Raw genomic sequence first — 27079 nt, forward strand, 5'->3', positions numbered from 1 at the left:
AATCTTCAACGGGCCGTATGGCCTAATTAAGATGTAACAGTTCATTAAAAAAAATACATAACAAAAACAAGATTTGCATCGCAATTCTTGCAAAACGACCACGGCAAAAGCCGGAGACGTTCCTTGAAGCACTGAGTTGAGATGTCGAAGTCGAAGCAATCCGAGACAGTGTTGAAGACAGCCGACATGGGGATCATAGGGTCAGACCGACCAGCGCTGGAAGGGGGTTGAGCGAGCCGTAGAGTTTCTCTAGACCTAAGTGTACGGGATGGTGCATAGATATCGACTCGATGCAACAAAGGCGATGAGTCGATAGAGCCATTTAGCAATCCAGCGATGAAAGAGCACTGTGCATTGCGTCTTCTAACCGAAAGAGGTTCAAGGCCTAGAAGACGGCACCGCGCAGCATACGGAGGAAGATTATTGTGATCCTGCCAGGGAAGTAAGCGTAGGGCATATCGCGTGAGCTTACGTTGAATCGCCTCAAGTCGAGCAATTGAAGAAGCAGTAGTTGGGCTCCAGACTACGCATGAATATTCCAGAACCGAACGAACGATACAGTTGTAGACAGCTTTGATTGATGCACATGGGGTTGCGGAATTCATTAGTTGTCCGGATAACCACGCCAAGTAATTGATTTCCTCTAGCTACAAAGTCATCGATATGCTGTTTAAAATTCAAACTAGAGTCAAGCAGAACGCCCAGGTCTTTGGCATGATTTTGTCGATTAACTGCAGTGCCGTCTATGAAGTAGGTACCAGTGGCTGGGCTCCTGCATCGACTAAAAGACACACAGTAGCATTTCTCGATGCAGATAGTCAGTCCATTACGCTTGCACAACGAACAGAAGATTTCGATGCAGTCTTGCAGGAATGTATAATCACCTGTGTTGTGAATAGACGCAAAAATTTGTGCATCGTCGGCAAACAGACTGACACTGTCGGGAGGTAAAGCGAGGGTAACATCGTTGATGGAAAATATGAAGAGAAGCGGGACAATATTACTTCCTTGTACACCCGAGCACACCCGAGCTGCTGACTATTCCTTTGGACATGTGCTTATCAATTTTCACGATGTATGTGCGATTAATTAGGTAAGACTTAAGCCACTGTACGAGCGAGCAGGGAAATCCTAGCTTATCGAGTTTAGCGAGAAGAATTGCGTGCGGAAGAGAGTCGAATGCTGCTTTCAGATCTGTATAAATTGCATCAACTTGAGCTCCGGCATCAATTTGACTAGTGCAATAGGTTACAAATTCAACCAGGTTCGTGGTAGTCGACTTTTTTGGCACGAATCCATGTTGATACGGGCTTAGGTAGCTGCGGCATGCATATAGCATATTTTGTATATCACTAGTTCGAACACCTTGGCAATGGCACACAAAGATGTAATACCCCGGTAGTTGATGGCATCTGTCCTGTCGCCCTTTTTGTAAATAGGAACCATCCAAGAATTCCTCCATGTTTTGAGAAAGTAGCCATTGGCTAGCGATGCATTGAACATTTTTGCAAGGATAGGTGCTACTGTCGTTTGACAGCGTTTCAGCACGGTAGAATGAATTCCGTCGGGTCCAGGAACGAAGGAAGGCTTTAGTTGCATTAGGGCTGATAAAACGATCTCACTGTCGATGAAAGGAGTACTCATGTTAATTGCGCCAGCCGGAGTGTTGACGAGAGCAGCATCAATGGTATCGGTATCATTCATGGCCGGTGAAAAGCAATCTGCGAAGCGATCCGTGAAGAGATTGCACATTTCATTAGTGTTGCACTTGTTGCTCCTTTGTACGTAATAGATTTCTGTGTATGCGAGGATTTTGTTTTGCTCTTGTAGAAGCGCCAAAACGAGTCAGGCCACCTGCAGAGGTTACGTTGAATATTACTCAAATATGTGCCATATCGAAACCTGAAGGAGTATATTGTATACTCCTTTGCGCTTACCTACGTTATATGCCGTTGTTGCGTTGTTTTGTATGTATTGTTCTTACGTTCGATCAGTTGTCTGCATTCTTCGCTGAACTAGTCCGATTTGGTGTTGCCACGATGTGGGGGAGGATTGTATTTATTGCACAGTTCATTACATTCGCTTTTATTAGAGCATTACACCTTTCGCTCATCGTTTCATAGTAGTCGGTTTCTGGAAGCAGAGGTTCAGCTAAAACGGCTTTGAATAGTGTTATCACTTACAACATATGATTCGTAACCCACTTGTGGCTCGTGACATAAACAGACGTAACCCGCGAATTAATTGATTTTCTCTACAGAAAAACTCATTAAAATGTAAATATTATAAATATTATTATTGATAACATATTTAAGGAATAATGCCCAAAGCCGTCTCTCTTGACAGATTTTTTTTTTAACATGCCTGTTTAGTACAAGATTTAATCAAACATGGTGTGCTGGCTACCGTACCATGTTTTTGTTTAAATATTCGACTGTATCGTACTTTGTTGCCGTTAAAAGCGTACTTTGTTGACGATATCCTATTTTTGGTCTTTTATGTAATTACAGACAGAAATATCAAAAAGATTAAATGCAATTATCACGCAGATAGTACCGTTTCTGTCCCAAGAGCATCAACAGCAAGTACTAACAGCAGTTGAACGAGCTAAACAAATTACAATGTCTGAATTAAATAGTGTGATAGGGGTAAGTTTTGTTAGATATTTTGTTTAAAGTTCATTGAAATATTAACTACTTTGTATATTTTTAGCAACAACAACGTCCTGATTTACCTCGGTTATTACAACAGATGCATGCTCAACAAATTCCAGGTGCCCATGGAGCGCCTCCGATACCTGTTGGTATGCCTCATCCTAGCCTTGGACCAGGAGCACTAGGAGGTCCATTAGCTCTTGGTAGCACGCCTCCTCAACATCCGTTGGCAATACTCAACAAACAGGAACTTCACAGACCCGAAGAATCCAAAAGCAGCAATAGTAATATAATGCCATTGGATGATAGACACGTATGTAGAAATATTTTAAGAGTAACTATGCAGAAAAGGATTATATTTGTTTTATTTCTTCTGCTCTTATTCTTTCTATGTTTTGGGCTGCTCATTAGAGAAGCTCAATTTCTCCTTCAGATCGCGATAAATATCGCCCAAGAACACCAGAATCTACACATGAATTGAAGAAGGTTAAGAAAGAAGAAAAAGACTTGGGACATGTAAGTAACAATCTGATGAGTAAAGGTGGAGTCACTCCTACAAGTCCTTTCAATGAATGTATATTTCACAGTCTGATGGAGAAAAGTCGGATCAGGATTTAGTGGTGGATGATGCATCTGAGACCAATCCAATGAGTCCAATACCCAATCAACATCATAATGGTAAACTTTGAATTGTGATAAAGCTTTGTTTGAATTTTGAACTTAATTTCGATTTTTTAGGAACAGCATCGCCCCGTGAAAATGGTATGATGCAAAAGAAGCTTGACGTACAGGACAGAGATCGAATTGGGACACACTCACCGCGATCAGGTATTTAAATAGTATTTAAGATAAGGTTATAGCCACGCCAAAATAACCTTTTTAATTATTTAGATTTACATTATTACGGCTTAGCCTACATTTTCACCTAACCGTGGGGCCAGACGAGGTGAAATATACAGCGAAAATAATTATTTGATAGGCGAAATATTTGACAGGTAAATCTAAAGGAAAGGTAAAGGTTGGGGGGGGGGGGGGGGGGGGGGGTACAACATCCGCTCTCCAAAATCACTTAAATAGAGTTTCTTCTTAAGCGGAACATTTACACATAGGAAGAAATGATGAACTGTTGACTTAAAATTAACGATACACTTGACATTGAAGTTTTTTAATTTGCGATTTTGTGCACGTTATTTGTTTACATTCCACATCAGCTGGTTGCTGTGATGCGTTATCTGACAGATATTTCACCTGTCAAAAAGTTCATTTCGCTGTATATTTCACATCGTCTGGCCTTGCGGTAAGGCAGCAATCGGCAAAGCACGGATGGTCTTTGATTTCTGGATGATGGCTTTTAACCGTTTATATATATTGCGAAACATTCATATTTTTTTACTTTTATTTTATCTAAATGGCTTTTCACGTTAAACTCTACGAACATTTTTTTAGAATTTGGCTATTCGGCCGCAAATTTAAGGTTTTCAGCTTATAAAAATAAAAAGTACTTAAAGGACAGGTTGGACGCAGGTCTTAAAATTGTATGCAAAACGACTGAAAATTGGACATTGGAATTGGTCAAGATTGGACCATTGAACACGTTAGGCCGCGGGGCCACGGGGTTTTCTCAAGCTAAGAAAACATTGTCAAGCACTCATTTAAGTTTCTCAAGCATTCAAAACTATTTCTCAGACGCGAGCTCGTGGTCGTCGTCAATTTTTCTCATTCTGAGAAACTGATAAAGCCACTCAAGCATTATTTGGAGCTTTAAGTAGAAAATAAGTTTTTTGAAACTTTTTCAATTATGAACATTGAATACATTTTCCAAAGTGATTACCGATAAACGAATAGTATAATTACTCATATTTCAGCTAGCCGATCGCTGCATCGTCAACTTTCTCAAAGATTCTCAAAGATTATCAAACCGATTTTGTGCCGATTCGACAAACGTTAAGAACGCAGGTTTCTCAAAAGCACTCATGAGTGCTTGAGAAAATTAGCGTTGAGAAACCTCATGCCCCCGCGACCTTAAACTTATTTTATAGTGTTAAATCATTAAAATTTATAACCATTTTCATTTTATCATGGCCTATTTCCCAACCCGTGCGAGATTTGCAGTCAGTTTGCATGCAAGATAAGCACTTGCACCCAACCTGGTTTATAAGAACATCATACCGTACTTTTTACCAAAAAATGTAAACAAACATCGATTCGTCGCACGTACGATCAGGTTAACTCAGGTGTGCTTTTTGCTGAAGCATAAAATATTTAGTCAAGAACGTTTAAAAACCCGGTCGTATAGTAGAATGAAAAATAGACTTTACTATACAAATAGATGTAGCTTGTTAAATGCACAAAACCATTTTTTAAATCTTCATTCAGAAGCTGAAGCGATTAAAATCAGCCTTCTAAATACATACACCTTGGGATAAGCCCACCTGTATGTTATATCCATTTTGATAGCTGCTCGAAAACTGCTATACCATGCAAACACCAGATAGGCTGAAATTTCAGCCTACGATCTTAAAATGGAAAAGGACCCATTAACTGACTTTGGGGCCCACTAGGGACAGTTCCTTATTTACTTACTTATCCGGCGCTGCAATCGCTTTTCGGCTTGGCCTGCCTCAGGAGTGTCTGAAACCGCTCACGGTCTCGAGCCTTCGTCTTCCAGTCCGTTATCCCGGCCTTAATGGCGGATGCCTCCACGCCATTTTGTCACCTCAATTTGAGCCTACCACGCCTCCTCTATCCTCGTGGACGGCCTAAAACGACTTTACGGGCTGGGTCGTCCGTTACCATTCGTACAACATGGCCATCCCACCGGAGCCTGGCGAGCTTGATACGCTGCACGACAGTGAGGTCGCCGTACATTTCGTATAGCACGTCATTATAACGGCTCCTCCATTGTCCTTCCGCACATATGGAACCAAGTATCCTTCTGGGCACCATCCTCTCGAACGCGGCTAAGAGGATTTCGTCAGATTAGGACAGTGTCCAAGTCTCAGAGGCGTATGTGCGTACTGGTACACAATAGGTACTATATAGTTTTAGCTTCGTCTGTCGTGACAGGTTCTTTGAGGTGAATTGATTTTTCAGGCTGTAATGATCTTAGATTGTGGGTAAGAAGAAAGAAAAAAAAAAGATATTAGATTGTGAATGTTCCTTAGACTTCTTCTTTTTCTTTGGCTCAACAACCGTTGTCGGTCAAGGCCTGCCTTTACCTCTTGTGGGTTTGGCTTTCAGTGACTAATTGATTTCCCCCCATAGCAGGATAGTCAATCCTACGTATGGCGGCACGGTCAATTTGGGGCTTGAACCCATGACGGGCATGTTGTTAAGTCGTACGAGTTGACGACTGTACTACGAGACCGGCCTGACTACCTATAGGAAAAATAAATGTTTATGCTTCTTTGAGGACATTCGTCTGTAAGGCCGCGGGGCCATGGGGATTCTCAGCGCTCATTTTCTCAAGCAGCATCATGAGTGCTTTTGAGAAATCCTCGTTCTCAGCGTTTGTCGAATCGGAACAAAATCAGTTTTGAGAATCTTTGAGAATCTTTGAGAAAGTTAACGAGGCAGTGATCGGCTATCTGAAATATGAGCAATTGTGCTATTTGTTTTCCGGTAATCACTTTGGAAAATGTATTCAATGTTTAGAATTGAAAAAAAATTAAAAAAAAATATGCGATCAAAAACATATTTCCTATTTAAAGCTACAACTAAAGCTTGATTGGCAATATCAGTTTCTCAGAGTGAGAAAAACTGACGACGGCCACGGGCTCGCGTCTGAGAACAAGTTTTGAGTGCTTGAGAAACTTAAATGAGTGCTTGAGAACGTTTTCTCAGCTTGAGAAAGCCCCGTGGCCCCGCGGCCTAATGGATCAGGCAAAAAATCAGGCTAATATCTTAAAATACCTCTGAAAATCATGCAAGGCGATTGAAGGCGTATTTTTACTAATATAACAAAAAAATACAAAAATGTTTTACGTGGAGCAAAATGGGCAGTTACGCTTGGGGCAAAATGGGCAGTTACGCTTGGGGCAAAATGGGCAGATGCTTTAGACATACGGCGCTTGGTGAGGCTATGGTGTTGTATTTGTCGCCTCAATAATGATGACAGGCACAGCTTCAAAATATTCAATTTTGTAGATTTAAACGTGTAAAAATTGTTTTAATTTTGATAACATAGTTTTGGAAGAATTTGAAGGGCTTTCCTGAACAACCCTGAAGGTCTTTCCTGAAAAGCTACATTTCACAGCGAAACAACGAAAATACATTTCACGAAACGTGCGCCATATCGAGCAGATATGGTAAAACAATTTCGAGCAAATGTCACTTGGGCTGGACCTTTAAACTTCCCTTAAACTGCACCAGTTTAAGGGAATTCAGAAAAGTCCTTTAAGATCAACTGTGATATGGCTTTTCCATTCACTTTTTATTCACTCGGAAATTATGTTTCCTATCGTCATAATCGGCCATGTTCCCATTTTATACTTAAATAATATCCATTTTTTATAAAATAACGTCACACAAAATTAGCTTTTGTTATAGCTATGAACCATAGCTATGAATGAAAAATGATCTAGAGGGCATGGTCCATCGATAGAGGAACGTCTAATTTACGAACACACAAAATTTTGGCGCTTTCAACACACTTGATCACACACAAATCCACAATTTCAAGCGTATCGAGTACTAATCGAGCAGATTTGGGAAAACAATTTCGAGCAAATGTCACTTGGGATAGACCATTATCTAAGCGCGGTTGTTGTGCCCCTTATTGACCCAGAGTTTTGACGTTTCACAGTTTGTGTACATATCAAGGTGGATTAAAAATATCAGGTGGTGGATCAGGGCTTTAGGGGGGTCGCCATAGTTGAGGGACTTTACGTCATTTTAGAACCGTTAACCATTGGTTTCCGCACACAAAGCTTAGCAAATAGAACAGATTTCTTTGTTATTATGTGCATTTTTGTATGTTTATTGATTTTGTCGAAAAAATGAGATATTTTAACAAAAGATTTGATGATTTGTTTATGCACGAAATTTAAAATCATGCGAGTAAGAGTTCTAATCTCACGTAAATTGTTCATGCGGCTTGTAGATAATGAGGAATCAATGTGAAAATTGAAAAAAATAATGCTTTCTTAATTTTTATCATCAAAAATGTCCAAAACACAATGAATTATACAATAAATTCACGGAACAACACAAAATAACACACTTTAATCCATGTTTTAATGTTAAATAAGAACTCGCGAAGTCCAAAATATATTTTTAAAGAATGTTTAATCGAAAAAATGGGGTAGAGAAATTATATGAACATATTTAATAAATGTAAACAAAGTTTGAATCCTGGGGACCTTACGTCAAGTGACGAATTGTCAAAATGCACTAGAGTCCACCACCTGATATTTTTAAATCCACCTTGGTACATATGCCCAGTTTGCCCCAGGGCTATGCCCATTTTACCCCGCGTGTCAAAATAGCTTCTCGTAAAACATTAACTTTTATTTTACAATGTTCATGTTTTAAAGTTGTTTTCATTCTATGTGGCAATGTTAATGCATAGATTAATGGTGGAGGCATACAATCATGAACGAAAAATTGTGTTTTGTGGCATATTCAAAGGAATATTCAGTAAACTGCTTAACATGCCCATTTTCCCCGCTTTCCCCTACGTTTGAACATCAATCTTAGGAGAGGGAGAGTGTAAAACTCTTAAAAATATTTTTGTCTACCTATTTGCATTGATTAAAACATTTTCCGATCCTTATTCGCGTTCCCGAAAATAGAAGCACAGCCTGCCGAAAATTGTACCAATGTTTGCATTTTCACGAATATCTCTAGAATATGCATTTGAGACAGCAAATAAAAAATAACACAACATAATACGATAGTTTACTGGTACAGTTACCCAATACTGGTACAGTTACTCTAACTCTAACTGGTACAGTTACTCTCGTGTGAATTGATGATCCCTTGTTCAAACCTCATCATTACATTTGTCGCAGTCATAATTCGCCTTTCCTCGTTTCATCATTGGAACACAAGATGAGAATGCATTGATCCTTTATTATTACTCAGCCCAAAGCCTCCATTTTTCATCGTGCCATCGTTATGACAGTGTTTTGTTAACCATTCTCATTTTATTTCATTTATTCAGTTTAATGGACCTTGTTAGCCCTGTCAAACGAAACTACACGCTAAGACTTAACCTCATACAAATTGCTACAAACTGTAACACAAGAAGCTAGCGTGCATGACGATCACTATTCAAGAAGTCAGTGCGCGACATTCCTGGTTCGAATGTACGACAGACAGCATTGAATTCACGGCACATTACATAGAGAGGATCGCTGGGCCGGAACGTGAACGACGGTCCTCAATAGCAATCAGATCCCGGAATCGAAGCGTTCTTGCAGGAGTGTAGAGATTGATTGAAGTGAGAAGAGTAGGGCAGCCAATACGGGAGCGGAGTAGTTCCGCAATATTTGATATTTGATATAGAAAATATCATAATGCGGCTCGAATATCCGTATAAACAGTATCAACTTGCGCGCATAGATAGCAGTGTGGCAAAGACTGGTGAATTGTACAAGTTTCGAGGTAGTGGATGTCTTGGGAATGAAATCATGTTGAGATGTGCCAATGTAGTTCCGCGTGCTTGATAGTAGTCTTCGATAGAAAAATATTTATTTCAGGGCTCTTTATTGTCGGTTTCAGTGTATTGGAATTTGTGCAATAATTGGATACAAAAGTGTTCAACAATGAAATAAAGTCTATATAATATATAATATATAGGTCGATTTTATATTTTTCAAGCGTTTTTGACAGTTTGATGAAAGTGTTTACTAACATTTCCACACAACAAAACACGTTTTAGGACCAATTGTACTTTTACTGTACAGTCTGTTCCCGAGTTACACGGTTCTCGACTTACGCGGATTCGAAGATACGCGGTTTTCTAAATTTGGGGTCCTTTCCGTTTGAAGCTCGTAGGCTGAAATTTCAGCCTGTCAGCTGTTTGCATTGTATAGCAGTTTTCGAGCAGCTATCTAAGTGAGTATAATATACAGGTGGACTTATCCCAAGGTATATGAATTTAGAAGGCTGATTTTTGTCGCTTCTACTTCTGAATGAAGATTGTAAGAGTGTTTTGAGTATTCGTCAAGCCTCCAGAAAGCTTGTTTGAACAAAAGTTTTCACCCATCCTGTCAAAAAGTGATATTCAAATTTGGTTATAAAACATGCTATGAGACCACCTGGACTACATGCACTTTGATTCTGAATTCCATCACCAGATCTCTTTAATGCACCTTGGGATAAATGTAAACAAACCCGTGTTTTCGAGCAGGTACTCGAATCTAATTTTTGCTTTTAGGCTAAAATTTTCTAGACTGAAAATCGCAGGCTAGTTTTTTTGTGTGGTTTTGTATGGATTGTTTTCATGATTTCAGCCTCCAACTGTCAAACTCCATACAAAAAACTAACTAGAATCGTGAAGGCCCCCTTTGACAGATTAAATGTCAAATCAGTACAATTTGCGTCTAGTTCGGTATAAATTGCATTTTTGCTAACAAATTGAAACCGCTTAAAAGCCAGAAATATTAGGATTTTCTGCACGTATCATATCAAATACATGATAAAGTGTATAAAAGTACTAAATTAAATAAAAAACTCCGAGTGATCAATAGTATTTTTGTCAAAAAACGTGAAACTCGACTTACGCGGATATTCGAGTTACGCGGATTCGTAGGGGACGCAGAAACCGCGTAACTCGGGAGCAGACTGTACAAAATTTAGTGTAACTATAGATTTTCTTATCGTGAACGTGGCGTGGAGTAATTTATGTAGTAATTCATCGCATGAAAACGACCACGAACTAGACCACTAGCCCTATACCATTCAACCTCTTGAGGTTGCACGGAAGTAGGCAGTGGATATGTGAGCGGTGTCTTGGAATCGTCGTCTTGTTGATTTCAGCTTTACGTGCCGATTCCTTACGATTTGTTTTCAGAATACTGATATAAATTGTCGGCAGTCAATTTCATCAATGTTGTCAATATTTCCAACCTAGTATGAGTAAGCATCCCAATTAGACATGGGCAAAATGATTCTTTGCGACGATTCGAGCGAGCTGGCTCTTTTGCTTACTGCGAATCACGAGCGAGCGGTGATTCGTCCGCTCGCGCTAGCCATACCTTTAATTGGACAGCAGATATAGGTGATATTTTTCGTGAGGTATTGCTTAATTAATGCAGGTTGTTCTCGAATAATAGAGTATACAGTTAATGGTGAGAAAAAATCAATACACAAAAATACACATTTTTTACATCTTCGATGGGAGCAAAAAACACACTAATGAGTTTTCATTTCATTAATTGTGCTCCCCATTTTTTTCATCCGTGGCATCTGTTCATTAATAAAATAATGATCTTTTTAGCAGGAATGAAATAATAATCAGGCAGGAAGAAAAACAAAATGTCACTCTGTGAACGAATGTTACACAAATCATTATTATAGTGAGTCTTTAAGCAATAAGGCAAAGCTGTCCTCCTGTATAAAAAAAACATAGCGTACGGCAATTGGAATACTTTTTTTTCTATTACAAAACAATTGATATTCTTTATCGTAATGACTGGTTTTGTGCAGCGAATACAACTAGGTAATATGTATTATAACCACTATAAATCCGATTTGTGTATGTCGAAATATACCTTGCTTTTTAAAAACCAGCTGTTTATCAGCGACTCTACAACCTAGCTCGCGAGTGCAGTGTCTATCAAAAATACGCAGTGAGAAGAACAGGGTAGCTCGCGAGCGCACTGCCTATCCAAAATCCGTGCAGAAAAAAACTGCCTAGCTCGCGAGCGCACTGTCTATCCAAAATCCATGCAGAAAAAAACAGGGTAGCTCGCGAGCGCATTGCCTATCCAAAATCCGTGCAGAAAAAACAGGGTAGCTCGTGAGCGCACTGCCTATCCAAAATCCATGCAGTAAAAAACTGCCTACCTCGCGAGCGCACTGCCTATCCAAAATCCGTGCAGAAAAAAACAGGGTAGCTCGCGAGCGCCCTGCCCATCCAAAATACGTAGCGAGAAGACCAGGAAAGCTCGCGAGCGCCCCTTCTCCTCTCACTACGTATTTTGTCCAGGCAGCGCGCTCGCGAGCTAGCTTGATCCTCTCACTACGCATATTGGCGCTCGCGAGCTGGGCTGTTTTTTTATGAATGGATTTTGGGCCAACCGGTCGCTCACGAGCTACCCTGTTCTTCTCGCTACGTATTTTGGATGGGCAGCGCGCTCGCGAGCTACCCTGTTTTTTTATGCATGGATTTTGGATAGACAGTGCGCTCACGAGCTAGGCAGTTTTTTCTGCACGGATTTTGGATAGGCAGTGCGCTCGCGAGCTACCCTGATCTTCTCGCTACGTATTTTGGATGGGCAGGGCGCTCGCGAGCTACCCTGTTTTTTTTCTGCATGGATTTTGGATAGGCAGTCCGCTCACGAGCTAGGCAGTTTTTTTCTGCACGGATTTTGGATAGGCAGTGCGCTCGCGAGCTACCCTGATCTTCTCGCTACGTATTTTGGATGGGCAGGGCGCTCGCGAGCTACCCTGTTTTTTTCTGCATGGATTTTGGATAGGCAGTGCGCTCACGAGCTAGGCAGTTTTTTTCTGCACGGATTTTGGATAGGCAGTGCGCTCGCGAGCTACCCTGATCTTCTCGCTACGTATTTTGGACAAGCAGTGCGCTTGCAAGCAAGACTGTTTTTTTTCTGTGTGTTTTGCACATACGATGCGCTCGCGCTCTACGGCCGCGGGGCCATGAGGCTTTCTCAAGCTGAGAAAACATTCTCAAACACTCATTTAAGTTTCTCAAGCACTCAAAACTTGTTCTCAGACGCGAGCTCGTGGCCGTTGTCAATTTTTCTCACTCTGAGAAACTGATAAAGCCACTCAAATTTTATTTGGAGCTTTAAATAGAAAATATGTTTTTGATCGCAGGTTTTTTTAATTTTTTTCAATTGTAAATATTGAATACATTTTCCAAAGTGATAATCGAAAAACAAATAGCACAATTGCTTATATTTCAGTTAGCCGATCGCTGCATCGTCAACTTTCTCAAAGATTCTCAAAGATTCTCAAAACTGATTTTGTTCCGATTCGACAAACGCTGAGAACGAGGATTTCTCAAAAGCACTCATGAGTGCTTGAGAAAATGAGCGCTGAGAATCCCCATGGCCCCGCGGCCTACGATGTTTTATACGTGTGTTTGGAATAGCCAGTGTGGGTCGACGACAGTAGCTTGTGATGTTTTTTTTGTTTAATAAAAACGTTAATTTGAGTTTTAGTTTAGACCACAATAAAAATATTTGATTTTTTTACATGCGGCTATTTACATTCCGTACAAGCCCAACAGTATTATAGATTTAGATTTTTTGTTTCTCGGGGCAACAAGTTTCAAACGAGCGTTTTTTTATATTTTGCTATGCGAGCGGGCGAATCATATTTTTCTGAAATGAAGAGCGGCGAGCGCCCGTTCACTAATGGGAGCGAGCGAACCTTATGATTCCCGCTCTTCTTGCCCATGTCTAATCCCAATACTATGGCTGGTATTATTGAATCCGTTCGTAGCGGCGGCGTATGTCCCGACACTCATTTTTTTAACATACTAGATGGTTGCTACAGTTATTCGCCGCGGTGTTGTTGGAGCGGGCGCAAGAAATGTGTTGCCATCCCTAGAATTTCATGTGAGCGCCGTACGTTCCCGCTACGAACGGATGCAATAATACCAGCCTATGACATTGCCATTTCCATTAGAGGTGGGCAATTCGGTTCTTTTAAGTGAACGTGAATGTACCGAGTCGTTCATCACAATGAACGTGAACGTGATCTCGGTTCATTCGTGGATTTACAAATAGCAATACTTTGGTCACCTCAACAGTCAATATTGGCAAGTCAAGTCAATGGCTGGTATTAATGAATCCGTTCGTAGCGGCGGCGTACGTCCCGACACTCATTTTCTTAACGTACTAGATGGTTGCTACAGTTATTCACCGCGGCGTTGTAGTAGCGGGCTCAAGAAATGTGTTGCCATCCCTAGAATTTCATGTGAGCGCCGTACGTTCCCGCTACGAACGGATTCAATTATACCAGCCAATAATACCAGCCAATATGTCAAACGACGCAAGAACGCATTGCGCAGTATAAAATTGACCGTTTCTTGATTTGCGTTTTTTTAATAAATGTGCCGATGTTGATTTTTTTTTCCAAAGTTTTTTTTTAATGATTATGATCGAATGCACGCATTGTTTTATTTCAATTTATCAAATTTATTTTTATTTATTTCAATTCATGCGAACCGGTTAGTTCATATTTTTACGTGAACTGAATGAATCGTACGGTTCTCGTTCATTTGGCACACCTCTAATTTCCTTAGATGTTTTTTTTTAAAATATTTTTGTCAATCAGTTTCTCTATGGGTTTTGTCCGTTGTTTTCGCCTCGTGTTCGTTGTTTTCGCCCAAAGAGCTCGAATTTGATCTCATCATTTCAGAGAACATGATTAGTTATTAGTGAGAACATGATTAGTTATAAATTGATTTGGTTTAGAAATAAGGCCGGATTTCAATAGCTCTTACCAATTAAACTGTTTTATGTACTATTCATGGTCTATAATAAATCATAAAGCTATTCCAAACTATTATCTGTAGTGTTATCGTCGCTCAGTCAGAAAAAAATGAGCTTGCTCTGGATTGATAGCCATTCCAACTGTCTTTGCGGGGGTCCCATTGTACAGTCGTCAACTCGTACGACTTAACAACATGCCCGTAATGGGTTCAACCCTCGTATGGACCCCGTAGCAAGGACTGACTATCCGGCTGTGTGGTACTGAACAAAGTCTCGAAAGCCTTATAAGTCGGCATGTCCCTTATAGGCCGGCATGGCAGGACGTTTACGCCAAATAGAAGAAAAACTGTCCTTGCGTATGCTGGAATGATTATACTGCTAGAGATAAAATTAGTCGTAGATAATCATTGTATTGGATCGTTACAAATAAAAAAGCTTACATGTGGTCATGTGCAAGATAGTAGATACGTGTAGTTCACCTTAAACACGATAATGTCAGTTTAGCTTTGTGTTTCATGAGACATATTTTTTAACTTACAATTTATTCTTTTAACATAATAGGTACATCTTCGAATGCATCAACGCCTTCTAACAAAAAATTAGATGACAAACCAACCACACCTATTGCAAAACCAGCTACCCCTACCAACTCGGTAGCAAGCAACGGTGTTCCAAAGGTTGTAAATAAACCACCTGTTATAAATCCTGGATATCCACCATATCTTGCCGGTCCGTTGAATGGTATGATATATAGTTTGAATGATCTTTATCGTGGTATATAATAATTTATGTCTCGTTTTTGTTTCAGGTGCTCCACACGATCTTCAAGCAGCTGCCGCTGCCGCTGCTTATGGCGGTCCGGGTGTGCACAATAACCTTCCACATTCACTAAACAACTACGCCCGCGCTCCGTTGGCGTTTGATCCTCATTCTCAGATGCGTGCTCCTCTGGGTCCGATTGGAATTCCGGGTGGAAAACCGTTAGTACAAAAAAAAAAAAATAAAATTGAAGCAACATATTTTATATATGGACATATGCATATCTTACAAATTCCTTTTTTCTCTGTTCCACTAAATTGTAGTGCATATTCTTTTCATGTGAACGCTGAAGGGCAAATGCAACCGGTGCCATTTCCTCAAGATGCCTTAGTAGGACCAGGCATTCCACGTCACGCTAGACAGATTAGTTCTCTGAACCATGGTGAAGTTGTATGTGCAGTAACGATCTCCAATCCGACCAAATACGTTTACACTGGTGGCAAAGGATGCGTCAAGGCCTGGGATATTTCACAACCTGGAAATAAAAGTCCTGTTTCTCAGTTAGATTGTTTGGTAAGAAAAATCCTAGTATGTACTGTTACACACTATAAAAATACATTTTTTCCTTTTTTGGTGGGTTTACAGCAACGAGACAACTATATACGTTCAGTGAAATTGCTACCAGACGGGAGAACGTTGATCGTTGGTGGCGAAGCGTCTAACCTATCGATTTGGGATTTGGCAAGTCCTACTCCAAGAATAAAAGCTGAACTCACATCCAATGCCCCCGCATGTTATGCACTTGCCATATCACCTGATTCTAAAGTATGTTTTTCATGTTGCTCAGATGGTAATATTGCTGTGTGGGATCTTCAAAATCAAACTTTAGTTAGACAGTTCCAAGGTATGAAAACATGAGGAAAGACCAAGCAGATATGGAACATGTTAATAAGTATTTGATGTCTACTTTTCAGGACACACTGATGGTGCATCGTGTATAGATATTAGTGCTGACGGTTCGAAACTTTGGACGGGAGGCTTAGACAATACCGTGCGATCATGGGATCTGCGAGAGGGAAGACAATTACAGCAACATGATTTTAGTTCGCAAATCTTCTCTCTTGGTTACTGCCCGACAGGTAAAAACATTCAAAAATCGTAAAAACGTAGTATTTTGGTGAATTTTTACTTATATTTTGGGTAACCACGCTTTTTAATAATTTATTATATTTTTTATATATTTTTTTTTATTTAGGTGAATGGCTTGCTGTTGGAATGGAAAATTCAAATGTGGAAGTTTTGCATGCTACAAAACCCGATAAGTATCAGCTACATCTTCATGAAAGTTGTGTACTGAGTTTGAAGTTTGCTGCTTGTGGGAAGTGGTTCGTTTCAACGGGTAAAGATAACTTGTTGAATGCTTGGAGGACGCCATACGGGGCCTCGATTTTTCAGGTAGGAAAGTTTATTTTTTATATTGTTGTAGAACTGTAATCAATTGTTTATTTTGAATCTACATTTGTTTCTTCTGATTTAGTCGAAGGAATCTTCCTCGGTGCTAAGCTGTGATATTTCGGCCGATGATAAATACATCGTTACAGGTTCGGGAGATAAAAAAGCTACTGTATATGAAGTAATCTATTAAAGTTGATTCAATGTAGTCTGTAATGAGTAAACGAGATTGGAATCGAGAGGAATGATTAAAAACAAAAAAATTAAATCAAATAAAAAAAGATAAAGAGAGAAAACTCAGAGAACGCGTGCCACATGGCAGCAGGGATAATGTTGAAGAGAAGGAAATTCGGAATTCCAAAACAGTGCATTAATATATATTTCTTCGGTGCGATGCTCCTACTCCAAATCCAACTCCAACTGCTGCATCTGCTGTATTTTAGGTTCCTCTTCCCGACTGAACTATGAATCTCACATATTCTGCTAGCTGTAAACATTTACGATTACATTCGTGACCGGTAAATTCAATTGAAAAAGCGTTACATTAAACTTCGTTTGTTATGATGAGTAGATGTACAAAATAGGATAACAATTAAATATAATATGATTTTCCACATTGGTAGCAGAAATCTACGTTTATTCGCCCACCACCCCGACCCCCTCCCGTCCTCTTCGCTTTTTTTTACAGTTGGCTTTATTAATAAATTTGTTCCATTTACACTGGTTCATCCCAGCCGATTAAAATGGAGAGGAGCAAGACGATTTAAATTGGATTTAATCTTCGACATTCTTTGTATAAAGATAGTACGTAAATATTAGGTGAACTTTTTGATAAGTAAATATAAAAAAAAAATATTTAATTGAGCTATGAGTTAAAGTGTAAATTGCATCGAAAAATATACGATTGAGAACTGTATGAATGGGATAGATTTGTTTGATATTTTGTCTGATTAAACTAGTTTAATTTTAGGGAATATGCATAGCAGATGTAAACGTAATACGATAGTAGTTTGAGTTGTCTAAATTTAGTTAGAAGATGAAAAATAAGAATGGTTAAAGCTTGACATTATATTTGCAACATTCAAAATAGCTATAAACAATAATTTTTGGCAGATTTTTAGGACATGCATTTTATATAAATGAATCGTGAAAACAAAGTTGTGTCAAACTGATCGTGTTTTATTTTTTAAAGTGCCTAGCACTTATCTAACCACATTTAAACAGTGCCCCTAGTTTTAGGAAGTAAAAATGTTTCGGGAGTTAGCTGTTAAATAAAGGACTATTTAGTAATCGAGTGTAAGCGAATGTAAAATACAGTTTTTGATGATGTCTCGCAAAAAAGTTCTAAATATAAAGCATTTGATACTAAATGATAGGACGTTATATGCCCTGTCTAATTGCATTTTTTAGACCGCTTAAAACTAATTTTCACCGTCAAAGGGTCGTGAAATTTTTTTTTAGTAAAATAAACGATAATTATAATAAACGTTGATGATAAACAATATTACAGTCCGAACTCACTGGTTGAACTTCGATTCCCTCCCTGCTATCTATTGAATATGTGCTTTTTAATTGGCACGTATTTCCATACAAAAATATTCTGAATTTTTTTCGGCAGGCCATGAGATTTTTGTATTTTTTTCAAAAACCGGGATATCCATACAAACGCATGCTTTTTAATTGAAATGAAGCTAAAAAGCGCTTAGCTTAGTTGGCATAACTAAAAAGCGTTCAACTATTGAAATTTGACTGTACATGTATTTTTAATGCATATATTTAAGGAATAAATTACAGGGTTTTCCGAATCAATTTTCAACGTCTACAACATTTTTCATTTGCTTGCGAGATTTTTAAGTCAGTTTCGAATGTAAACATTGTTATTAACCGCGTGCAACAAGTCAATCTACATCAATATGATATTTCATTTCCATCATAATAAGTTTTAATTTCTCTACCATCTTTTTTAAAACGTCTCAAGCTGGATTGAGTACTTTGTGATGTGTTAAAAATCATGTGTTAAACTGAAATTGTTTTATGAAGCAAATCGTTGAGGTGGTGAATAATTATGTGCACATTCGAAATTGACTTGCAAAATCCCATGTATGATACAAATACACCATTTGAGAGCTGATGAAAAACATCTTGAAGGAGGTAAATAATTTTGTTTGTGCACATTCGAAAGTGACTTGGATAACCCTGTATATTGAAAGTTAAACAAATAAAAGATAAAAATGTGAGCTATCATTAAAAAATTAATAAGTTCAGCTTTACTCGATCACTAAGCAAACCTTAACAACATATAACTAACCTGTGAAAGACATTTTTCAATATTGTTTTGCCGATTTCAAACTTGCGCAAAAGAATATAACCAGAAAAGAAAAAAAACATCCAAAAGTTCTTTGATTCTCGGGTGCGTTTCAAGGCCAATATCAGAATGGGTAAAACATATGGTAAGAAACACCGATGCGAAGTGATGAATTTTTATACAGATGTAAATGTTCATCAGTAGTTGATTTTTTTAAGCTGATGGAAACAATGGAACCATTTTACATATTGATTGTTTTTCAATACAGATTTTTCCAAATTTCTTTGGAAACTGTGCTCATCATTATTCTGCACAGCAGCATCACTATTCAGCTCAGCAGAAAATCCATATGAGATAGATAAAAAGAGTTAATGTAAGTGTTGTGCAAAATACTATTTCATATCTTCGTATATTTTTTCCTTTTTTTTTAAAAACGTTTCCACACGACTTATTATAAAAAAAATCGTATTCGTCTGCATTTCCTCCAAAACATTTATACGCACATGAAGTATCAATTAAGTCTGTGTTCTAACACTTTTAAATACTGACTAGTACTGGAAATCAAGGGACTGTGGAAAATGTTCAAATAAGAGAGGTTTTTCAAATTGGAGAGGTGTCAAATAAGAGAGGGTTCACTGTATGTCCGAATCCGCGTAAGTCGAGAACCGCGTAACTCGAGAACAGACTGTACACAGTTTTCTTTACACCTGTTAAAAGATAACAAGCAAAGATTTGTGATCCAGCGGAGAATGGCAAAAATTACTCGAATAAGATTTGCCGAACTCTGTTCGATTTTCCGTTGCTATGGGAAACAGTAATTTTCACAGGAGTTTTCAAGCAGAAATCGTTTCGTCGAAACGCGGTTATTCAATAGTTGGCATGGAATCAAAATTGAACCAGTGAGTTCAGACTGTATTTGTATGAGAATTTAAAGATTCAAATATCAGCCAACCGATCAAGAGTCTCATTTAAAGTTAAAGTAAGTGTAGTACGGAATAACTTTTACCACAGTTTGCTGTACTCAGTACGTCGAAGACGTTCAGTGCGCCTAATTAACTATCTTTTAAAACCTACTGCTCCGCATTAATGACTTTGTTGAGTCAGGTAAAAGGTATAACTGTCTATTTGCTGGTATAACTGTCTAGACCCTAAGCGACCAAAAGATAAAAGCCTTCCTGAAGTTTCGATCATGGATGTTAATAACTTTAAAGTTAAAGTTGAATCTGTGAGAAATTTACTCGGGGTAAATTCAGGATGTCCTTCCGGGACGAAGTACAAATGGTAGGAATGGTTTATGGTACGGCTTGGCAGCAACATACTGCTAGTTAGGTTAAGCAATCGTGCTCACGGCAAACAACCGGATCAGCATCGTCAGCAGAATGATCCATAATGGAGCTGTTCTTATTGTAGTGTACCTAAAAGGACAGAAAACGATGCCTACGATATCCAGCAAGAGTGACCAAGTGATAATATCACCATTCTACTGATCTTTTAGTTAAAAACAACTTCGCTTAAAGGAAAATTAAAAACAATGTTTGAAAGAGCAGCTAGGGCAGACCAAGCCTTTTGCGAATTTATATCATTGGTGTAGCAAGTTTAAAACCGTGTTGAATCATCCCTTTCATATAAGTATAAATCAGAATACTACAACTACACAGTTGGCATAGTTGAAACCGTTGAAATTTTATTATTGGCGCCATTTCAAGATTGTAAGTACGTAACTGGGATTGGATCCGAACATGTTATATATGAGGACACTGTTAAGCTATGTTTTTGCGCAAGTCGATCTATTGAAACGTTAGTCCAGAGCCGTTGGTCCGGAGCCGTGGATTCGTCGCCGGCTCCGGAGCCATTGATTCGCCGCCGGCTCCGGAGCTGTTGGAGCCCCTGGTGCGCTCCGAAACACCCATTCGGCAGTAACACTGTAACAAACGAATGAAAAAAATATTGAAAAAAATATTGAATATAGAATGGATTTTAAAATTATAATTTTACTACGCTATGTTATAAAACATTATTATGATCCTACAAGACAGTTTTTTTTCAAATCTAACAAGTAATTCAAAAGATATACGCTTTTAACCACGAAAAACATCATTCTTCCCTACAAAATGCATGGCCTACCCGGGTAGGCGGTTGTATGGTTAAGTATAATTTTTTAGTCGTACACAAGACGGTTAAGAATTGTCCATTGCAATATAAATTGCATTTTTGCTCGACAATTTAATCCGCTTGAAAATCAGAAATAATAGAATCTTTACGAATCCTATGAAATAAATGATAAATTGTATTTTTGGAATTTATTAACTTATCGGCAATTCATGAGATTTTTGTGAATTTTTCAAAAACCGGGTTTCCATACAAACGAATGCTTTATAATTAAATTGTCAGCCAACTATCGAGCGTTCAACTAACAACCATGCCAACTAAAAAGCGTTCAACTATTGAATTCTGACTGTATTCCTTATATTCAATACATACATTACAATGCATGTTGTGGTTTGCAATGGGTTTTTTTTTAAATATATCTATCTAATTTGTGGATGTGATACAACGGTGGAACACATTTTAATTAATTGTTTTGGATATTCCGCAGAAAGGAAGAAACACAGACTTGGAGATCATTTGGACATTGTACTTTCCAACAATTACAAGGAAATTGAAAATTTTTTAAATTTCTTAAAGGAAAATAATCTCTACAAACAAGTGTAGCAAATATGGATAAAAATATTTATAAAAACATAACTGATATGAAAAAAGCATTAGAATTAACAAACATTTTCACCTTTCACCATTACCATAAGAACTATGGTCTTTTTCTATTCTATATATTTTCTATTGTATTCTTATTTTTCTTGAACTTTTAATTCATTTTTTATTTAATTTTTTTCTCCAATAGTATTAGTGATTTCTTAATTTTAAATTACGAGAGGCGAATGCTAAAAAGCCTCGTCAAAAAATAAAACAACAACAACAACATCTATCTAAATAAATCTAAGTAATCACTGAATTCATCACTCGCAGGTGAGCAATGGTGCGCAGAGCAGAGCAGAAGGTTCTACAGGAATGCAGAAGATCCGATTTTCAATAGACCTGATACGATACGACCTGACACACATTTATGACGTTTTTTTTTATATTTTTTATTTCCCGTTCTTAAATTCCACAAGGGTCATTTCCAAAAATGTCATCAACATTTTATTTTATTGTCCTGTATCTGATTTTGAAGTCTTAAATGGAATTGGTATTTGTGTTTGAGACAAATATATTTATTGTTGCGCCAAATATGAAATTTCAACGGTAAATATATCCCCTCATATAATTATACCAACTGTGTAGTAGGCATTCCTCGTTATCAGTTCAAGCCTCGCATGGACCATCTCTCCGTAGCAAAACAAACTATCAAAAACAAAACCTGTATATGCTGGCATGACCACGTAGGTTGTTACGCTAAGAATAAGAAAAATAAAAAGCTTTGACACTTCGATTCTTTAGAGATTCATGAATCATCCGAGATTAATGAATCTCTTGATCCTTGATTTTTTCGATATTTCGATATTTTTCGATACAGTAGAAGGGTTCCATTGTGGATCATTCTGCTGTCGATGCTGATCTAGCTTAATGCAGTGCGGAAAGTTGCCTCACATTACGTGCAGTGTGTTGCAGCCATGTCGCGCAATGAACCATCGCTCTCTTTAATGCTTTGTTGCGGAAAGACATCCTGAAATAAGTACAGTCAGAATGCTATAGTTGAACGCTTTTTAATTGTCATGCTTTTTAGTTGAACGCTCGACAGTTCAACTAAAAAGCATGCGTTTATATGGAAAAAGTTTTTGAAAAATTCCCAAAAATCTCATGGCTTGCTGAGAAAAATTTCAGAAAATTTTTGTATGAAAAAACGTGCCAACTAAAACGCACATATTTAGTAGTTGGCAGGGAATCGAAGTTCAACCAGTGAGTTCAGACTGTAGTTTTTTACGCCCTCGAGCAAATCGTTGCATTTTCAACTTTGGCTTTCAAGCCATCAATACCTCCGCCGCTATCTCGCTCGAAATTTCAAGCAAGGATTTTCACATTTGGCCGTTTAGGATCTCTCACCTACTCTCACCTTGTTGTCATGCATTTTCCTTGTCCCGACTCAGCCAATAATGCGGAGTAGTAGATTTGAGTGAGTGTACATGTTCAATGTCCTGGGTATAGCATCCCGTTTTACAGGATATTCTGTAACCATGTAAGCATTATGAATGATTGAATAAATTGAAATATCAACCATTTCACAATTAAGTAAGTTAAGTAAAAAAAGATTTTAAAGAAGTGCTGAATCCGTTACACTCACTCCGACCGCCGGTTGTTTCGACCAACTGTCAAACATACAGATGCTAGAACAAAAATGTCAACGAAACTTTCATCGATTCTAATGGCGAATCTTACCTATATTTCTCCCGTTCGACTCGAGTGCTTCCGACGGAAACGAATGTCATTCGAGTAAAATAATAGGCCTGATAGCGAGATTTTTCCAATTGTTGCACATCACCCAATTATTCCACACTGCGTATAAATTGTTGTTTATCAAAATATTTATAAAATTTTGATAAAAGCTAGCATTTTTCCTTTAATCTTGAGCATTCGCCTCTTTTTCCACAATTTTATTATTTTAAAAGAGCATATTTTAAATTTTTCAAACACAAATGAAAATATTTTGACTGATTTTCAATCAAATCGAATGGATTTCTTTGCAAAACCGCTAAGAATTGTGCCTCACAAAATAAGGTTTATTTCGCCCTGTGACCAACATACACTTTATATTTTGATTGCCCAAATAGCCAGCTCGTACTTTATAGCTGATTTGAGGCTGTTTAACGAAAAATCGTTCCGATGTCGTACTTTGTGGCTGATTAAGAGATAGACGGTACTTTGCGGAACTATGGAACTTTTTAACAGGCACATGGTACTCTCAGGAACCTTGTATCTGATTAGCCTGATGTGTATGGTTCACGATGGAACTTGAAAGCTTGTTAAGAAAGCGTACCGAACTTGGTGGAACTTTATAGCTTTTTAATGCATGACATCGGTACGAGGTGGCCCTTGTCAAAGTGTCAAGCACTGGTGCCGTCAATCATCTCGTTGCTGCTGCCCAAGCTAGTTAAGTTAATTGAAAGAGGAATATTGAGTGAAGTGATTGTGATTGTACAGTAAATTGTGTGACATTTTGTATAATTCATGAATATTAAGGATTTAAAAAATATACACATGCACACAAGCCAAAGAAATCCTGTTGTTTATTTCATCGATGGCGCTTGCTTGAAAATAAAACATAAAGAAAAATAATCCCCGGTACCCTGGCATAAGGAAGTTGCTTGAGCGCTGTTTGAAAGACCCACCTGGAAATTTGATGCTGTTTATCTACTGCAAAAGGCGAATTCAAGCAGCGATCTTTAGCATGCCAAAATTAGCTGCTTAACACTAGAACCGCCGATGGGACTTTTTTGTCCCATCGCACTCGAAAAAGGGGTGTTATTCCGCTTGCCGTCGTGACAAACCATTGAAATTTTCTGACTTTCATTTATTTTGAACGATCTTTCGAATGCGCTAATAAAAATAATTGTATTCCATATGGTTCTTTAAAAAAATCATTTTTATCCTAGAACCGCCATATGGGACATTTTTGTCCCATAAGCAAATTTAATTGTGATGGCTGGCATCCCTGCTGTCAACGAGTGAGGGGTGTGCTTCTGCAAGTCTGGCAGCACTGGCGTGTACGCATTTTGTGACAAGGCATGTCAATACAGGGGGTCCCCGAGATACACGGTTAATGGGGACCGAAAACGACCGCAAAATACCGCGTATCTCGAATTTCGGCGTAAGTCGAATCTCGCGATTTTCAGCTAAAATATCACTAATTTTATATACATATTATATTCATATTCAAATTTATTTGTCTACCTTTTGGTTACACAAATGCTTAAATAATACTTACTACCTATGTTCCTAACCTAACAAAAATTAACACAAATTATCAAAAATTTGAGAAAAATTTTTTTTTAGAAAATTAGAATCTAAAATTTAAAAATTAAAAATTAAGGCAGCACGGGATTATGGAGGGTTCTGATGCGGGATCGGAAAGAGGATAAGGGAAGGTTGAAATCAAACATAGAGAATACACAGTTAAATCGACGAATTGCACGAAGAAGGGGGTCATTACGGCCCACTGCAGTTCGGCGGGAAGGGATCACTAGGGGAGGGCGGTTTCGAAGAACACGGTTAGGGGCGTAGAAAGGGATAGAAGAAAGAAGGGAAGGAGAATCAATATTACCAAGGAGTAATGCGGCAATAAAGGTGGACTGGGCATGGGAACGGCGGTTTTCCAATAGTTCCAGGCCAAGCTGCCGACACCTGTCCTCGTAAGGAGGTATGGGGGAGGACAATCTACCCAGGATTTTACATATAGCAAACCTGGTGAACGATCGCTGCACCCGCTCGATACGTTCCACATGGGTTCGAGCTGTAGGGGACCAGACTATTGAGCAGTACTCCAAAATCGATCTGACCAGAGAGCAGAACAGAGTCTTCAGGCACATTGGGTCGGAGAAATCGCACGCAATTTTCTTTAGGAGACCCAATGTTTTCCGCGCCTGATTGACAACTGAGTCAATGTGGTGGCTGAAGGTGAGGCCTCTGTCAAGCAAGACACCGAGGTCTTTTACGACACAAACACGATTGACTTGTACAGAATTTAGGACGTACGAGTAAGTGATTGGAGACTGTGAACGACTAAACGAAATGACGTTACACTTATCAGGACATAATGTGAGGGAATTACTAGAACACCAAGACGAAAAACGATCAAGAATATTTTGTAGGGAAATGCAATCTCTAGGAGACGAAACTGGGAGAAAGATTTTGAGGTCGTCTGCGTAGCAGAGGAAACACTCAGGAGGGAGGGTGGTACGGACATCATTATTAAAAATTATGAACCGCAAAGGACTTAGAACACTACCTTGCGGTACGCCTGCACTACATGAAAAGGGAGTCGAAAACATATCATTAAATTTAACACTATAGGAACGATCACATAGAAAAGAACGTAACCAAGATACAAAAAGATTATTGACGTCAAGTTGTGAAATTTTATTTAGAAGTAAGGAATGAGGAATACGATCAAATGCAGATTTGAAGTCAGTATAAATAGTATCAACTTGTTTAACTGACTCTAACTGGGATGATACGAAAGAGGTGAAGGACATAAGGTTAGTTGTTGTAGAACGGTTAGGAAAAAAGCCATGTTGCTGAGGGATAATAGTAGAAGAGGTGAGTTTAAACACATAGGTATGGATAATATGCTCAAATACCTTGGTTATTGCGCATTGTATTGAGATGCCACGGTAATTGGAAATGACAGACGGGTTACCTTTTTTGTGAATGGGAACTAGCCATGCCCGCTTCCACAATAAAGGGAATGAAGACGAGGACAAAGATAGGTTAAACAATTTTACCAATAGAGGGACGAATAGAAAAGGTGACTTTTTTAAAACCGAGGCTGGTATTCCATCCGGTCCAGGGGAGAAGGATGGCTTAAGTTTTTTAAGAGCTTCAGAGACTGTATTAACATTGACAATACCCTCAGCCCATGCGACGGAGTTTAAACCAGGCAATATGCCCTCAGACTCCGTCAAAGGTTGACTCTCCGGTCTAGACAGACCATTGGCGAAATGCTCAGCGAATAGGGAACAGGTGTCAGCAGCATTGTCCGTAGTGACCGAACCGAGCGACATGGAAGTAGGAAGGGAAGAGGGATTACGACGCTTCTTGGCATAAGACCAAAAAAGTTTAGGATTACGGTATAACATGCATTGAAGCCTTCCAAGATACAACCTATAACTGGCCCGATTATAAATACGAAAAAATTTTCGTGTAATGTTGCAAGTAGGGGGTGATTTTAGTCACTATATGAATTATCTGATATGATTCTGACTGAATATAACAGTTCAAAACCTTTTGAAATAGTTTTTAACATTCGATCAAAACGGAAATTATTTGGCAATTTACAATTGATGTGTCGAATCAGTACAATTTGTTCAAAGAATTGTCAAATTTAGAAAACCGCGTATCTCCGAATCCGCGTATAAGAGGTACCGTGTATCTCGGGGACCGCCTGTACGAATAGAACAATAAAAGTGCGCGAAAGTATTTAACTACATACGTGCTTTTACTCTTGCTTACTACGTGCTTATGTTTTCAATGTGCTTTTTTATATTCAATCGGCTAGTCCATACAAGCAT

The 27079-nt window shown here is 38.6% G+C and overlaps 1 protein-coding gene across 8 annotated transcripts in view; it reads left to right on the forward strand.

Moving 5' to 3' along the window:
- Nucleotides 1–17411, forward strand: part of LOC1278620 (protein groucho) — a 62532-nt gene extending 45121 nt beyond the window's left edge. For 6 of the 8 annotated variants that reach the window (XM_061661108.1, XM_061661110.1, XM_061661114.1 and 3 more), the window contains exons 6-17: nucleotides 2511–2648; nucleotides 2713–2967; nucleotides 3066–3170; nucleotides 3242–3332; nucleotides 3393–3482; nucleotides 14846–15025; nucleotides 15093–15264; nucleotides 15367–15616; nucleotides 15689–15947; nucleotides 16018–16182; nucleotides 16299–16498; nucleotides 16581–17411. In XM_061661108.1, coding sequence (XP_061517092.1) covers nucleotides 2511–2648; nucleotides 2713–2967; nucleotides 3066–3170; nucleotides 3242–3332; nucleotides 3393–3482; nucleotides 14846–15025; nucleotides 15093–15264; nucleotides 15367–15616; nucleotides 15689–15947; nucleotides 16018–16182; nucleotides 16299–16498; nucleotides 16581–16688 — 2013 coding nt within the window. In that variant the 3' untranslated portion in view covers nucleotides 16689–17411. The remainder of the gene's footprint in view (nucleotides 1–2510; nucleotides 2649–2712; nucleotides 2968–3065; nucleotides 3171–3241; nucleotides 3333–3392; nucleotides 3483–14845; nucleotides 15026–15092; nucleotides 15265–15366; nucleotides 15617–15688; nucleotides 15948–16017; nucleotides 16183–16298; nucleotides 16499–16580) is intronic. The other 2 variants (XM_061661115.1, XM_061661116.1) reach the window with 1 other exon arrangement.
- The last annotated feature ends 9668 nt before the right edge of the window (nucleotides 17412–27079 follow it).

The sequence above is a fragment of the Anopheles gambiae genome, chromosome 3, assembly GCF_943734735.2.
Source record: "Anopheles gambiae chromosome 3, idAnoGambNW_F1_1, whole genome shotgun sequence".
Taxonomy (NCBI): Eukaryota; Metazoa; Arthropoda; class Insecta; order Diptera; family Culicidae; genus Anopheles; species Anopheles gambiae.